General features: G+C 42.9%; 2 protein-coding genes across 2 annotated transcripts; both read right to left on the reverse strand.

The window, feature by feature from the left end:
• Window positions 1-999: 999 nt before the first annotated feature.
• Window positions 1,000-9,624, reverse strand: ZC2HC1B (zinc finger C2HC-type containing 1B). Its single transcript, XM_015858291.2, has 8 exons — window positions 8,599-9,624; window positions 7,274-7,338; window positions 5,144-5,263; window positions 4,369-4,507; window positions 2,780-2,904; window positions 2,235-2,337; window positions 1,739-1,817; window positions 1,000-1,217 (listed from the first exon to the last, which is right to left on the reverse strand). The coding sequence occupies exons 1-8, from the start codon at window positions 8,633-8,635 to the stop codon at window positions 1,193-1,195; spliced, it is 693 nt and encodes a 230-aa protein (XP_015713777.1). The 5' UTR covers window positions 8,636-9,624; the 3' UTR covers window positions 1,000-1,192.
• A 475-nt stretch (window positions 9,625-10,099) lies between these two features.
• LTV1 (LTV1 ribosome biogenesis factor) lies at window positions 10,100-16,411 on the reverse strand. The gene is made up of 11 exons (XM_015858290.2): window positions 16,165-16,411; window positions 15,891-16,022; window positions 15,242-15,430; window positions 14,994-15,081; window positions 14,104-14,224; window positions 13,295-13,544; window positions 12,443-12,570; window positions 12,006-12,139; window positions 11,689-11,741; window positions 11,082-11,282; window positions 10,100-10,564 (listed from the first exon to the last, which is right to left on the reverse strand). Exons 1-11 carry the CDS (start codon window positions 16,165-16,167, stop codon window positions 10,451-10,453), a joined length of 1,413 nt encoding a protein of 470 aa, XP_015713776.1. The 5' UTR covers window positions 16,168-16,411; the 3' UTR covers window positions 10,100-10,450.
• Window positions 16,412-17,060: the final 649 nt, after the last annotated feature.

Below are 17,060 nucleotides of genomic sequence, written 5' to 3' on the forward strand. Positions count from 1 at the left end.
GAGCGGGTAGCTGCACATTCGTGTCCAGTGAAAGACCAACACCACCACATTCTTGTACGTGCCTGATCATATATGATTGATTAGCAGACACTTTGGGTTGTGCTTTTCTGAGAGGCTTAATAAGTGAAGGAAGACTTGTCTTTGCATTAAAGTATGATGTTAAGAAGGAAGCACTGTGCAATGTTGCACTAGCCCAGTACCCACACTCTGAGCTGCTCACTGCAATGGGAGCAGAGATACTCTGGGCCCTAGCTGCAATCTCTCATGAAATGCATCTCACTAAGATATGTGAGAGATGCTCAACGCACTGAACTGCAAGTTAAAGGCCAAGCCTCAGTCAAGTAAAAAGACGTAGAATGGCTTGGGTTGGAAAGGACCTCATCTATTTCCAACTGCTCTGCCATGGGCAGGGCTGTCACCCCCTAAACTGGGTAGATCAGGCTGCCCAAGGGAGCTTTAAAACTCATAAAAGGCACACTGCAACATCTACAGGTAAAACACAGCACACCGTAATGGCACCTGCAAGTAAAACACAGAAGCAGACCTTAAATAGACATAGCAGACCTTAAACATACCTGTGCTTAATTCTGCACAGCTGTAGCTCTGGGTATATATAATATGCAATTCATACACCTCTTCCCTAAACCAGGATAACCATTTTACATCCCAACACCATCACTGTCGTGTTTGCCTGCAGCGCTGCATACTCCATACATGGGTGTGCTCATGCTGAGCTCAGCAAAGCTGTATGGCTGAAGCCTACAGAATACAGCCATCTCTCCAGCTCACCAGTAGGCACAGAGCATTCAGCATCTTGGTCTTATTTCTCTCCTGGAAACGAGCTCCTAAAAGCCATCACATTCCGTGCACAGTTTGGAAGAAAAGGTTTGGGACTTTCAGGTGGTAATGTAATTAGATTTTGGCAGCTGGTACGGATAATGTCACAGCTTTAACAAGGATAGCACAATAAGCTTTGTGACCAAGGGAAAAAGAAAGGAGGACAGTGAACTTCCATTATTATTATCTTTTTGTTGTTTGTTTTAATTGGAGATGGTACCCATTGTGTTATTACCACCGCTTCACAACGTACTGAACTGCAGCACTTGGGGTGGAAGAGGTGCTGGAGGATGACACTGTTAAGGCCCACAGTGCTTCGCAAAACACCTTCATGTGTCCCTGGCAGGCAGCTGCTCTATCTTCGGGTCTCTGTCTGCTGTCTGAAAGCAGCAACAAGCCACATACTGGTTACTTACACTGAAACACAGAACTCCCTTTTAGCTAAGACGATTAAAGCCACGCAATAACACATAAAAAGGCTTACTTTTAAATATTACCTTGGCTGGCTAATCTCTTCCAATACTTCAGCACTGAGAACATACTTGGGATCTGCTACCTTACAGCAAGGAGCCCAGGGGCACTTCCTAACCTTTGCTTTGCTCATTAGTCCGCCCACCTCCTGTTCTGTCCAGTCTGCACATAGGTTGCACTGTTTGGTGCCTGGACTCAGCCACGGTGCTACAAAAAGATGCCTTCTCCCCAGGCCTTCCAGCCCAGAGGGTGAGGGCTAAACCCTGAGAATGGTGGTGGGATCCATAGATGTCTGCTGGTGGTCTATGAGCCCTGCATGGTAACCCTAAGGGTTCGTACACTGTTCGTATGGGAACTCTATGTTGGACACAGGAGAGCATGAGACTTGCTAAAGATGCCTGAAATAAAACAATAAAAGAGTTTTCCTTACCTAAGTTCCCCAACAGATTTTTTTCTGGGAGACACACCCGAAGGTTTTCTGCTTTTCTGCTGTGCTCCAGGAGGAGTCTCTGCAAATTGTTATTTTAAAACGTTATTGAGCATCAAAAAATTCTAACATAAATGAATATAAACTCCAGAAATGTAAAGATAGAAGATACCAATATATGAATACATTGAACTGCATTGATACACAAATAATAATATCACAGAATCCTCAAGACTGCAGAAGACCTCTAAGAAAGAGGGAACTTGTCTCCCAGACAGTGCACTTCAGGTTTATATAGAAGCTTCTGTTTGAGAACACCTTGAGAATGTCTGAGTAAAAGCTAAGTCCCTTCTTAGAACCTACTTGGAAACCTCTCTGCACGCAACTGACGCAATGGATTGGGGTGATTTGTATTGCCATTTGATACCAGCAACATCCATTTGGAGCTGATGGAGTCTGTTCTAAGGCAAGCATAAATAGAGCCGATTGAACTCCTTACCTAGAGTAGCCTTTTCTCCATTATCAAGCTTTTGTCCCTTCTTCTCATGTGGTAACGCAGGTGTGACAGTTGTTTTTTTCCTTTGAGTCACTGGTTGCTTGCCCTAGGTTAAGAGAATACGATGCACAGTGTACACACAACTCTAGCAACAAGGTCACAGAGCCCTACAGCTCCCCAAACTACTGAAGCAGCGCTAGAAAAGAACAAGTACAGCTGCTCCCATTAGGATGCTGCTTTTAAGCCTAAAAAAATGACTTTTTCAAATAGCTCGTCATAAAAATCCCTTCTCTCACAAAACACAATTGTTTGCATTATTATTATTAATAAAACAACAGAGGAGCTCACTTAAGAGGCTCCACCATTTAGCTCTGCTTTTCTGGTTCCCCAAAGATGCTCAGACCTTTGGCCTCGTGTCTCACATTCAGGAAGTTTACCAACTTCCCTGGAAACCTTCAGTTAAATATTAATACAGGTTTTACTCCACATAAAGTATAATCTGGCAAATCCGTCTCAAGGACAACACAAGTGTGAACATGTTTGCTTACCACAGGCTGTTTGGTGATCTTAGCAGCAATGGCACGGCGAGCAGCTTGCTCTTCACAAAACCTGATGTGCTTCTCTGCTGCAGCCTCGTTGAATCTTCTCAAGCAGAATGGACACTGAATATAGTCTGATCATAGGAAAGGAACAGCTGGTGTCACAGCTGGTGTAGCACAAGAAAGAATTTGCCCTATTTCACTAGAGCACCCAAGATGGCTCCATCATGTGGTGATCACAGCGAGCTCCCATCAAGAAAAGCACTTAGGATCCTACAACATGTGCTTATGGTATTAACTTCACAAATCACTATCAGAAGGAAATCCCTGGGCATTACTAAAAGCAAATTAAAATATTTCAAGACTACATTTTAAGCGTAGTCATCAACATTCTTACTTATTTCAGTGTAATGCATTTCCTTTGGACACTGTTTAAAATGCTGCTTAGGAGGCTGTCCCAGTCAGCTAAGGGGTACCAAAGAGCCAAGTTTCTTTCTCTCCAGCCCTGAGCTGCTGGGTATACACCCCCACCACGTCCCTCAGCAATTGGCCTTCCCCCACTTCCTTTCTCCACAGCTCCCCCAGCTCTTGCACAACTCTGGTTACCCAAAGAGAGAGAAGGAAAGGAAGGGGTTTGCTCTTAGAGTTGGTGGAGGGAGATGAGAAATAACAGAGCAATTAAGGTATTCAACGATGGAAGTTCAGAGAAGAGCTTGACCCCAATCAGGGAGAGAAAACATGTCCTGCTGCTTATACTGCATTGCTGACAGCTACAAGAGGAGGAACACTGGAGTTCTCACAGCTGGTTTTGGTATCAGTCGTGAACTCCTGGTCTGTAAGGGAGATGAGAGAGTCCTCCCTCCCTCTTCCTTTATGGCTCAGGAGGGACTCCGCAGAGACCCTTTCCAGGATTCCTCTTACATTTCATAAATCATCTATCATGAGGAATATTGGCTGTACGTTTCTGGATCTGTAACTTCTAACACAGTGAGCTCTGTGTAGAGACCACACCTGCTATTAGGAGCAAAAGCAGTCTCGTTTTCTAAATGACTTGCCCCTGTGGCACAGCCAGGGCGTGGAAGCGGATAGTGGAAAAGCTATCACATGGCAGCAAAAGCCTGCGTGCACTACATTCGGTCTGAGTGGTGAGGAGACGTGTTTTACACTCTGTCACACAACGGTGCCATTTGCAGTAGTCAGACATCCCAGCTCTCTTCCCAAAGCACTAACACTTGGCTCCAGACCTGCCAACTTTATAAGTCACGAAGGGACAGTTATCTTTCTCTTTCTCCTCGCTTCCTCTTTGCTGCACTGTTCCTCAAGCCAAGAAACACAGAAGAAAAAAAATAGAGTATGGAAGGAATCAGCGTTCATATGGTGCTGTGCAGAGAGGTACAGAACTAAAAGTCCAGCTGTGAATAATAAGAGCTCATCATAGAATCACAAGGTTGGAAAGGGCCTACAAGCTCATCTAGTCCAACTATTCTCCCATTACTGTTGCTACAACAAGCCACTAAACCACATCTTGTAGCTCCTCATCCAGATGCTTTGCTAGAAGTCAGTACAAGATCAAGAATAGGATAAACTGAGCCACAAACCTGGATTGATGCTTGGTGGGGGGGGAGGTGGAAGAGGACGGCCTTCTTGCATAGCTTTCGTCACTTCTTTGGCTGATTTAATGGCATTAATAAAATCCTCATGGTGCTGCCTCCAGTTAGATTTCTTCACTGGCTGATTCTGCAAAGGAAATTAAGGGAGACACAAACTATATTTGCTTCCTGTGAGGGACAAAGAAATGTCTTCAAGCGCATGTCCTCCCTTTCCAAGAGAAATGTTACCAAAAAAATAAACTTTCTGTTTTCTGTCAGAGGCACAGGAAAGCTGAAGCAGCCCTCTGACACCTATTAACAGCAGCAGCAGATGGAAGAACAAAACACTCCAAGAACACTCTGGTTGTGGCAGACCAAAGGGTGCATTAGAGGGAATAGAAACTATACTACAATCACCATCATTTTCAGTAATTTGGTATATCTGGGTAAAACTACACACTTATGCACGTCTTCCCTTCCTCCTCATCATCATTACATAACCTTGAAGAGGAGGCTGTCAGAGACTTGCATAGTACTTAAAATACACAAAGGGATATGTCCAAGGAAAGCAGACACTTGGTGCCCAGAGCAGTCATGGTACCTGAGAAATATTCCCCAAGACCAGCAGCACAGAGAGGGGGGAGGAGGAAAGAACTTGGCACTGAATTAAGAACATATGCAAGTGTCATCTGCGACATCCAGGCTTTGTCCTGGGAGGAAACAATCACGTTTCCAAATGAAAGGCTTCAAACAGAGATCACGTGTGCTCCAACAGTAACCGTACCTTCAGCAGGGGCTGCCTCTTCACAGTTCCGATATCTGTTCCCTGCAGTCTCTGCTTAAAAGAATTGAAGGGCTTGCGCTTCTTGTTGAAGACTTTCTTGCAAATGGGCTCGTGTCTCATCTGGGATGCAAAAAAAGTTTGTCAGAACTTCATAAAAACAAAACAAAACCAACTGTGTACAGCTGCAGTTTCTCATGCCCAGAGACATGCTGGGGGATGACAGGAAAAAGCACTCGCAGAGGATCACAGGTTGGGGCTGCTCATAATCCCAGTCTCACTGGACTTTTTCCTTGGCCTCGCCACATTCAGTTTCCTTTCTTTCTTGGTTTAGAGGGAGAACAGACTGCTCCTGTTCAAAGGGCTGATGTTTATATTATTAGTCCATTGAGTTTAGATAAGTATTCCAGACTCAGTGCTCCACTGGCAAACAACAGCCCTGTTCATCCCATCAGTGCAGCCAGAGCAGCGACAGCCTGAAAGGGAGCAGCTGTGTAACAGCTCACAGTAACCTGACAGCTCAGAGTGAGGAGTATCATCTGTGGCTGAAAGCACACAGGGCTCCTAAGTGGAGATATCCAGGGCTCAGTGCATGGGAGACACACACCACACAACAAAGGAGGGCTTAACATTCAGAAGCGGCACAGACCCATCTGCAACAGCATGCCCCGTTTTCTCTTTATGAGGAACGCAGTGAGAGTGAGGACACAACTGCATCCTTACTCCAGTGCTGTGGATTACACCCATTTGAGCCATCTGCAGGTAGCCCATTAGAGACCCCATTCCAACCTTTCCAACTCAGTCTCCTTTCCCAGCTCTCAGTCATTCTTCTTTATCTTTTCACTAATTTCCCTAAGCTGTCCCCTCACCCACTTTTCCCTGTGTTACACCACTGTGTTACACCACTGTCTGACCAATGTATGTCAGCATCAGCCCTGCTGGGCCAGGAATTTCCTCTTTTTATCACGATACACCCTTCTAAATTCTCATTTTCCCTTGAACCTTTCTACTCACATGCTTCAAGTCCTTCTGTTTCTAGCAATGTTTGACAGCAAACTCAAGAGAAGTAATCCCCTGCGGGGCACACAGGATGGCAGATACCTGGGCTTTGCTCACTGAGCACACCAGCCCGTACCACCAAGAACAGAAAGGCATTGCAGAGCTTGTACCACACAAGTCCTAGTGATGAGAAAGCTCCCTTCCTGACCCCAAAACATACATTGCTGTCTAATCAAACAAATATCAGAGCATCACAGAGCTGTAGGTGTATGACAGGACATCTGAAGATACAGTCCAACAAAGCAGGCTCCCCAGGGCAGGTCGCTAATTTGATAGATCAGACCATCATGTTGGTCGCACATCTGATCTAAGATATCAGACACTGAACTGCCAATTCCACCTTTGTCTCAGCACTCACAATTGCTCAGTTCTGCCATTTCCCATCCCCTCTTGTTCCTTCTGCTAGTTCAGTTTTTAGTTATACCTCAGCACTGAGCTGAGGAGCTGCAGGCAGAGCCAACCCCTTCAGAAAAACTCTGCAGTTGTGTTGTTTCAGGCAAAGGGCAAAGCCACCCATTTAGTCTGCAATCCAGGGATCAGAGGGGTCGGCGGGAATCATTTCATTCACTTCAGAAGGCTTTGGAACCGAGCCTGCTGCCTGCATTAGGTTGTCAAAGGGATCGCTTATTGGATGGTTTATTAGCCTGTTTCTCCCAGGAACCCTAAAAAATAACCAACCCTGTCTTGAAACCTGGAGCACACAGGAAGCTTCAGGTGGCAGGATGTGACACGAGTCAGTGAATTATACCCCAACAGGAGAGAATACGTTGTTTCAGATGTGACGTGGTTGAATGCAAATGATCATTATGGTTCTTTTTAACCCAGGCTATTCTACGATTCTATGACATAGAGCAAGAATCAGCTTTGGAGAAGTAGATAAAGTGCAATCTTATGCTAGGTCACAGTATTGTTATGAACATTCACCTGTTTTCTAATCAGGTCTACTAAGGAAAGCAGTTGTTAGATCATTTGCTGTTAAACACATGTTCAACTCGTCTCTCCTCCTTCCCCAGTGCCCACCCCTCTCAGATAAACACACTGACACCCCCATTTAAAAGAAAGGCGGAGTTTTACCAGAACATCCTGTGCAAATTGTCTTCCGCAGATTCTACAAGGTACCAAATCTTGACTCCCGACGGCTGTATAAGAATTCAAACCAACAGTGTGAGTCACACAGCACAGGACTGCTGCATTACACTACAACCGATGGTCACACTGAGCCCTTAATCTGCTGGGATCGGTTATCTTTCTGTCAGGAAAGGACCTCTGCAGTCATGAGCCCTTTTGCAGAACCACTTTATTCCTCCCACTTCTACAAAGCTTTCCTTTACTCTGAGAGACACCTTCTGTTCTCCACATGGCTGCTAATAAGGCATCTCCTTTCATAATGAGATCCTAAGCAGGAGAGGAGAGGGGATGAAGGCAAAGCACTCATTAAGTCATTGCTGCATGAATTCTGGTGGGAACACAAAGCGCAGGTGATTTGCACCCGGGCTTCTTTCATTTTCCATGTCAAGTAATGGCAGCAAAAGGCTTCACCATTCTGCAAGCCAGAAGGTATCACACTGAGTATGAAACCACCTTCATTCTTAAGACAGAATGTTGCCATGAGGTGCTTAGCAGCGCTCAGCACTTACTTCACAGATGCAAACTGCTGGGGGGTTCTGCTTTTAAATCAGTCACTTCTTGTCAAAGATAAATAAGAGTTAGACAGGAGACAGCTCTGTGACTCTAGTACTGCTTAACACATTCTCATTTCAGGGCAGGGATGTTTCTTGCATTAAGCAAAACCAGCTTTCAGAAATATCTGAGCGTAACAAAGAGCCCTATTCACAAGACTTGTAATCTACAGAGGGAAAATCGTCTGCATTGAAGCATTCCTTACCTGCTTTGGCTGAAACAAAAGGAATCTTTGTATTGCTGAGCAGGAGCAGATGTGCAACTGCTTTTGTTACCTCTTCATTCAGATATTACCACACTCCGAGGCACAGAGAAAAGCTATTACAGCATCGCACCCATTAGAGAGGAACAAAAGCAATCCTGTAACTTCTCACCATCATTCTATTACCTGTTTAAATGACACTCCACTTTTGTTTCCAAGAAACACCTTTCTGTGTGTCTGTGCTTACTCCAGGCCATGCTCTTTCAAGTGTCACCCTTTTCCTGTCCCATCTCTTATTGTTTGCGTCCCCTCAAAGTTCACTTCTTTCAAAGACTGTCATTCAATATTCAGCGGGAAGGCAGGACAAATGACAGCACACTACACTTGACTGGTGCCTTTAGACATATTCAGTGGCAGGTAAGGACTGGTAAGGAACACAAGCTCTGCCTCGCGTACATCAGTTACAGTAAATCACATATTACATTCCACGCAAACCACTGAGGTGTCTGTTACTCACTTGTTTCATTTAGCTCCTGTGCTGGTATCTGGCTCATCTTACTATGATGGTTTCTCAAATTGACTGTTCAGCACTATTGTCAGGAGTCATGAGCAGGTGGTCAGCCTTCATCATTCAGAAGGCCAGAGCTTATGGCTGCTCCAAGGTACCGCATGTCACAATTAACAGTTATGACACAAGCAGACCCCGCTTAAGCACCTGAAACACATGAAAAGCAGTACAGATACAAGCTCAATGAAAACCCCCAAACGTTTTCTAATGTAACAGCTGATGTCTACTTGTTCAACACAACTTGAACACGTTTATAATCTTGATGTATATACTGTATTCACACTTCAGCATTCTAAGCAGCAACAAAGAGACCTGTGGATGTATCTGTTCAATTCAGTTAACCAAAAATGTGTTACTTTATCAACTAAAATACACTGCAAAAGCTTTTCCCTCCAGTATAAGCAAGTATTAAGCCCTCCCATTATCTTGTCACCACCTAGTGTTCATATAATACAGGTACATTCCAGATACTTTGTAGTAGTCGGTCCGCTCTACTGTTTTGGTTCCCCTGTTCCTTGCCAGTAAAAGGGGCTGCCTTCTCACTCAAAGGCAAATGCCCAGCTCTACAAATCAAGGGTTGACATACTCACATGAGTACGGAAACTTTCAGAAGGACTGACTGCAGATCTCATTCCTTTTATTCATGTCTACAGACCGGTCACCAGCAGAACAACTCCTATATACAGTGCAGTAATTGAAGATCACATTAAGTCTGCAATAAAGGCTTTCTGCTTACCTTCAAAAAGTCTTTGCAACAGTTGTGTGGGGTCACAAGTCGCAGCAAAAGCAAACTAAAGGCAAGACAAGGAACACCATTTCAGGAAAATCCTGATAACGGCTGTTTGCCATCTGCACCACAGCTTTCTAAAGATCTGCTGTTTGTTACACAACCATTGTCATCTTGACTACTTGAAGCAAAGTTGCTTTAAACAGCAACAATAAGAGCCACTGAGTACTGCCCTTCAATACTTGTTGCAACAATTTTTATTTATCCAACATGTAAAACTCATAGAATGGCCTGGGTTGAAAAGGACCACAATGATCATCCAGTTTCAGCCCCCTGCTGTGTTCAGGGTTGCCAACCACCAGACCAGGCTGCCCAGAGCCACATCCAGCCTGGCCTTGAATGTCTTCAGGGATGGGACATCCACAGCCTCCTTGGGCAACCTGTTCCAGTGCGTCACCACCCTCTGTGTGAAAAACTTCCTCCTAATATCTAACCTAAACCTATCTCATCTACAGCAAGTGGGATGTTCAGCTACACGAGAGTTTTTTAAACAACTCTGCTTACAAAAGGTTACTTTAGACCTTTCATAACATTTACACAAACAATAAATAACCAACCTGTGAAAGAGTGGATGAAAACTCATTCATTTCCAAAATTCTATTATATCAAGGCACTACATTTAATGGGCAATGTAAGGGAGAGACACGTAAATACACCGCTCTGTACAAACTCAAATAATTTAATAGAAGAATCAGATCAAATCTGCAGGATTCTCTGAGGTGCTGAATGCATTCAACACATACGACACCTTCCGCTCAATGACAGTTGATAAGAAAAATATATTTTAAAATTTTAATACAGTTCTAGGCAAGAAAAGTTTGCAGCAGTTGCCATGTCACTCATAAAAGAGACATTCATTCATTCCTTTGGGTATAACTTCAGAAAGAATGACAAGTTAGATATTGCTGTACCACATCCCATTAAACCCCTTTGTGTGCGTCTGGCAAGTCTTATCAGCAATTCCCTTCTCAGTACAGATGAAATCAATGCTTCCACAATGAAAGTTCCTGAATTTCAAGATAGCTTCAGTCCTTGTAGGTTTTGTTTCAGATTGAGCAACTCTTTTTCTTGCCTTGTTTTCTCCAGTTTGAAGGCCAGCTTGTTGGCTTTCTTCTCCATTCTGCGTTCCTGTGCATGTGAACAGTCACAAGTTTATGAAATAGAAACCACTGTAACTAATGTTGATGGATCACAAAAAGAGAAGTCACGATTGTCTTGCTTACAGCCTTAACTCTTGTACAACTTTTAAATCCGACTACATCCAGAATTACTATCTTTAATTAGCTGAAGAATCGTAGAATTACCCAGGTTGGAAAAGACCTTGAAGATCATCAAGTCCAACCGCAGCCTAAGCTCCTAATATGCTGATAGGTAGCACTGAATACAAATGCTCCGTTAAGTTACCCATGTGATAGTGCCCATAATAACACCCAGAACTTCCACATAGGAAATGAGGAGTGCAGAATCATTAAATAAATAATGGAAAGTTAGCATTAAGTACTAATAATTATTCCTTTCAGACCAGAAAGCTTTGTCCGTTCATTTCTAAATACAAAATCAAATGGGCTTTAATATGTTCCTACTATACAAGATACAATCCAAAGAATGGAGTTTGTTCCCGGGCTTTAATTAAAGTCAGTCATACCTTCCTCTCCTCCTTTATTGCCTGCTTCCTGGCTTTGCGATCCTCTTTGCTCTCATTTTTGGAACGGGGCTGTGTGGATGCTCTTGGCAGGTCACTATCATTAATCATCTGCATGCGTTCAACCTGCTTAGCAGTAAGACCCTTCTGAGGCAGGACGTGTAGAGGAATTCCAGTCTTCGAGGAAATTTTTATTGGTTTTGGCTAAAACAGACAGTGTATATGTATTAATGGTGTATTAATGGGCCCTAACTGCCTCATCTGCACAGAATAAAAACAGCAGATTCAGATGAGACAGTAACAAACATTCTTACATATTCCTCCCTCAGAAAGATGCATGTTAATCTCAAAGTAAAAATCAAACACCAGCAAGCACAATACGTCCCCTGGCATAACAAAAATGTTTTCTCCCTTTATTTAATATTACTGAAAATCGGACTTAAGCAGGATCTCGACATTGCCTTCATAAGTCTTCAAGAAGAAAGTTCCCTTTAAAACCACTCGTGCCTGGCACATCACCTTTGAATAGTCATCCACTGAGACAATAACCACTTCTCTCTCAAGTCCTCCTAAGCCACACTGTTACTTTGAACAATATAAATGCTTTTACCTTTGATGGCTCCTCGATAAGCTTTGGGTGATTATACAAGTTTGAATATGTACCTAGGTCACACAGAGAAAGAAAAAATAGTAAAGAAAAACTTGCAAATAAAAATTAGATACATTTTTTAATGATTCATAGCATTAGAAATTGAATAAAGAAAAATGCAAGAATTACATAATCTACACAAAGGGAGTAGTTTTATCTTGCACTAATTCCTGTTATGCTTCAGAAGCATAAACCTGGAATTACTGCTAGGAAAGCGCCAAGATTGCCTCTCATTTACTTTGTAGTACTAAGAACAAACAAGAACTCCAAACACTTACTCAAAATGGATTCACAATCCCACTTTTCTTTTGGTTCCTCAACAACCAGAGCTACTATTTCTTCCTTTTCTTCATCACTGTCGTCATTTGCAGGAGTGTCTTCAAAGGGTTCAAGAGCATCCAATTTCACACAACTTTGAAGAAAAAAAAAAAAAGAAATAATTATGTAAAACAGGAGAAATTTAAGTTGCACTAAAAAGGGAAAGGAAAAACACCTCTGGACATTACTTACACTAGTTATAATAATATATAAAAAGAACACCCAAGACTGGGTGATATTCAGTCACCCAAAGAAGGGAGAACACGCCAATCAAACTGTTTTTATTGTGAGATGCCATCTTCCAGTCTATGAACTGGAAATAAGATACTCAAACTTTTGGCATAAAGGCACAGTGACATAATTATGTATGTCTAACAGTGTAGCTGAGAGTACGTACTTCTTTGCTTTCTCTTTGTAGTAATCACTCAAAACTTCCTCCAACCGAGTGTTGTCTGTGTTAATATAGCCTTCTAATTCCACATTATCCAAGGCTCCGATTTCATCTTCATCAAACTGTTCATAAAACTAAATAAAGAAGTGGATATCTTAATTAGATCACACTTGTTGTCCAACTCTGTGACAGCGTAAAGCTTTACACATCTCTTCCTATTTGCCCCTCTTCCCTCTCCCTTCTCATTTGCTGAAGGGCTGCCAAGCACAGCTGTGGTCGGATCACCTCCTTACTGACAATACACTTTCACCACAAGAGTAGCCAAGTTATTACAAGATAATATGTATCACTGAAAGAAAATATGCAGACCAGCTTCTGAAAAGATTTCAAGTCCTAATTTCAATCAGAACACTAAGAAGCTTGTAACTGCTCAGAACAAATATTACCCCACATGTCCACTGTTCTGACATAATTTCATCTATGCATACTTGGCACAGGGTGAAGAATGGGTATAAGAAAGCTTTACATGATTTGCTGCATAGAACGGAGCTTCTCAGAGAAGTGCTACACCAACCATGAATGTTCATTATAGCCCTTGGAATAATTAAACTAAGTGATATAAAAGTCAGAACTTCTAATAATCAGTTAACACTGTAGCCTATTTAACGCAACATGCTTAGCACACACAGCATTAAATGCCAAGTGTGTGCAGATAACAGCTGTTTGATACCTTAACTACCAAAGGCAGGAAGGATTTGCACACACATACAGTTCAGCACCTCATGAGATGAGCCAAAGGACAAAGAAAGAAGCATTTAGCACCTTTTACATGAGGGTCACATTCTTGAGCTGCCTTACCTTCTCAAACCTGTCATCCAGGAGGGTTAACTGTTCATTCCTTCTCATTACTGAAGATGTCATAGAATATTCTGTGAAACGACTCCTGGTTTCTTCCTGCATGAAAAGGAATTCTCTTCCCTGGTCATTAAGCCCATCATTTGACAAAGGGCCTTCTGAATCGTAATCTTCATCGTTACTACAACTCCGCTTTTCATCACTATCATCCTCCATATCTTCCCATTCATCTTCATCCTCAGCATCTGATCTCCTGAACAGAATTACAAAACAGCTTAGAACAATCCACAGATATTTCCACAGCTCTGCTCGATACCGCGGTTCCCTGACACAACTGCCTAAAAGCTGAAAATGATTCTGATAGCTGTGGATCACACACCTGCACACTGACAGCAAGGATGTGTTCACATTCTACTGTGCTTATCAAAGTAGAAAAACACCAGACTCTTGAATAGTAAATGCTGTAAAACTGATCACTGCTATTTATCTTTCATAGCATTTTTACAAAACAGGAAAAAAATAACATGCACCGTGGCAATATGCATTTCCAAGACCTTCAGAAAAGCTTCACAAGTAGTGATGTTGATGAATATTAACTTGTAGGGTCAAGGTAGCAAACAAAACCCATCTCTTGACTTGGATATTTATTGTAAACTTGATTATTATTATTTTAAGCTACCACCCACGTAACACATACCTTTGACATAAACATACTAAGCCTGAAACTTGCTTCCTACAGCAACATGCAAAATAACACACAGTAACATTAGTATTCATTTGTGACACAAGCAGTTCCCCAAAGCTTTACATACCCCTCCTTTTGTTTGTTTGCTTGTAGAACAAAATCATCGTCCAGAACATTTTCTGGATTATCAAAGTCAAAATCATCATCAAGAGCAGCAACAATATCAGGGTCAAAATCCAGCCGTGGTCCTGGAGAGAGGAAAAAACTTACATATGTAAGTTGCCGTGACATCCCAAAGCCACCTTCCTTGATAAAAAGCAATTCAATTTGACTAGCAGTCACAAGTTTCACTGGTAATGTTTGTAGATTTGATACAAATTAACTAGTAAGTCATCAGCCTCTTGGTTTTCCTCATCCAGAAAAGAACATCCCCCAAGATGTCTTAGGCATACAAAAATGTATTTTAATCTGTTTTAACACTATCAAGACTATCAACTTTAAGTATTATTACAAAAAACAACAACCTTAGATAACTTGAAAGTGAATCTTTAGTACAGTTCAAACATAGGCACACAAAGAGCACTCTTTTAACACTGAAATTAAGCTGATGAAGGAAAGTAAAAGTATCTCAGCAACTGAAAAGAGGAATTCTGAGAATGAAAATCCAGTTACACATTTGCATTCAACCGATGGAGTCAAATCAATAGCATTACCTACATAATATCGTTAGTAGTGAAAGAAGCCTTCCCCTATTATTAGTTTCTATGTGCTAGATAATAGCAATAACTTGTGATTTTTTTCCTCCCTCTATGCAATGCTTAAAAGCAATTACTACTGACTGATAGAAGGAGGTCTCAAACAGAAACACAGGTCTGATAGAGATCATCCTTGTTATCTGCTCTTGAGTCTGTTCTAAACAAAACAAAACAACTACTGCTTTGTTTACAGTGCTGCTAATTACTGAGTATTACCTACATGGCAACACCTGTTACAGAAAGGCACAGGACTTTACGGTACCTGAAATAGGGGCTGCTTTATTTAGCAGGCCCACATTCTCTTCAAATTCAGTGGCAAATACTGAGGAAGGCAACTTAATAGATGGAGCCTAAAACAAACAAACAAAACGTTAGAAGTGACTGACGGGCAATTACATACTTAACTGCTTGAAATTATTCAAGGATTTTCCATTCCAACATGATCCAGTGTCATGAAATTCCACAAGTTTGACCAGCAATTACCTCTCTATCAGCAAAAATACTACTTACAGCAATTCGTTCAATTTCATCCTCTATGTGCCCCTCACTTGTGATGACAATTCTGCTTTGCTGTCCACGGAAAGAAGGGACAAGCTCAGAGGGGCGAGATGCTTCTTTCAAATGCTGCAAGTAGTCATAGTCATCATCAAAGAAGACTCCATATTTCCGCTGCTCCTCCCTCCTCTGCTCCTCGTGACCCTTGAAATTGTAAGGAAAAAAATACAGGCAGTTATTTAAGTCCACTTAAAAGTCAGCAAAAATAGAAGTAATGTCTCCATTGTCAACACCCAAACTCATAAAAAGGAGCATAAAAAACAACAAAAAAGCTCACAGAATGGCTTCAATTGAAAGAGATCTTAAAGATCACCCAGTCCCAACTCACTGGCCATGGGCAGGGTTTCCAGCCCACCAGTTCAGCTGCCCAGGGCCCATTCAACCTGGCCTTGAGCACCTCAAGGAATGGGGCACCACAGCCTCTCTGGGCAGCCCGTGCCAGTGTCTCACCAGCCTCTGAGGAAAGATTTCCCTCCTAATGCCTAAGTGTGACTACATGCCTTCATCTTTCATTCTCTGCTATGAATCATCCAGCTGCACGCCACTTTCCCCCCCTGTAGCTCCTGCCACATGGGCAAACCCCTTATGACAAGCAGGCACTTACCCTCTGGGCAGGCAGCAGGACCCTCTGCGGGGCCGTATCATCAGCAGCGAGGGGGTCCTTCTGGCTTCTGTGCACTAAGTGAAACGTTACCGCCTTCTTCTTCTCTATGAAGGGCTTCTTCTTCTTGTGAGGCTGCAAAGGGACGCTTAAGAATCATTAATAAGAAATGAACGATTAAGCTCATCCAGAAAGAACCCTCTGCTCGGGCTCCGCTGCCGTACCCCGCATACCCGAGGCTCTCCCGCCCCCAACCCCACAGCGACCACCGTCTCACCATGGCCTAAACACAACCCCGACACAGCCACCTCCACACACGCTCACACAGCCCGGCCCCACACGGGACAGATGGGATGTGCGTGAGGGGAGCAACCACAGGCCGCAGGGGGATGTAGTGGGACCGTCGTTCCAAAGGGCTCTTTTATTCTTTAGTAAGAACACCAACGAGCTTGCTTGCAATAGGACTTCGTTTAAATAGAGAGGCGGGTTCTAAGAACGCACGTAGGGTATTTCTCCGCCACCCCACGGGACGCATCTCCCACTTCGTCCCCTACACAGAGGAGATGGTCCATCCCACCAGCAATGGCGGCCATAGGGCACGGCACACGCGCAGTGTCGAGCTGCCATGATGGGGCGGAGCGCTGCCGTGTGTACCTCACAGCCATCCCGGCTCCCCACACGTCGCTAGGTGTCCCCAGCGCCCCGCCTGCCCCATTTATATGTATTTATATACACATTCACACGTATCTATAATGGAAACAGCCAAACATTTGTCTAAGGCACTTGGAACTGTGCACTGTATCCTACAGTACTGTACAATTAGGCAGCACACAATGATATTTTTCTTTATGCACCATAGAACAAGCACAATATATCACCTCTGTGAAAAAAAACCCACATAATACACGTTCTATTCTTTCTGATGACAATATCAGAATAAATCTGTGTGTGTGTGTGTATAGGTACATGCTACAGTACAGAAGCCGTAATTAATTCATAGCTTTTCCAGTTATTTACATTCACAGGTATCAATACACAATGTCAGACAAGTCACGCTGCTCAAATACAAGTAAATGCATTTGGTTTTTAATTACATGAAATGCTCACTGCATAATGCTCAGCACTGAGCAGTGCCCTGTCCCTAACCAGCCTCAGCTCTGACACACAAAACAG

The sequence above is a fragment of the Coturnix japonica genome, chromosome 3 (assembly GCF_001577835.2).
Source record: "Coturnix japonica isolate 7356 chromosome 3, Coturnix japonica 2.1, whole genome shotgun sequence".
In the NCBI taxonomy this organism is placed as follows: Eukaryota; Metazoa; Chordata; class Aves; order Galliformes; family Phasianidae; genus Coturnix; species Coturnix japonica.

Excerpts from the sequence above, each read along its gene's own strand:
- ZC2HC1B (XM_015858291.2), bottom strand. The coding sequence starts at position 8,635 with ATGAGCCAGATACCAGCACAGGAGCTAAATGAAACAA. Across the intron at positions 2,905-4,368 it reads CCCACCAAGCATCAATCCAG|ACTATATTCAGTGTCCATTC; the intron begins GTTTGTGGCTCA and ends TCCTATGATCAG. Across the intron at positions 1,218-1,738 it reads AAATCTGTTGGGGAACTTAG|ACAGCAGACAGAGACCCGAA; the intron begins GTAAGGAAAACT and ends TGCTGCTTTCAG.
- LTV1 (XM_015858290.2), bottom strand. Across the intron at positions 12,571-13,294 it reads TGGATGACAGGTTTGAGAAG|TTTTATGAACAGTTTGATGA; the intron begins GTAAGGCAGCTC and ends TTCTTTATTTAG. Across the intron at positions 11,283-11,688 it reads TTATCGAGGAGCCATCAAAG|CCAAAACCAATAAAAATTTC; the intron begins GTAAAAGCATTT and ends TGTCTGTTTTAG.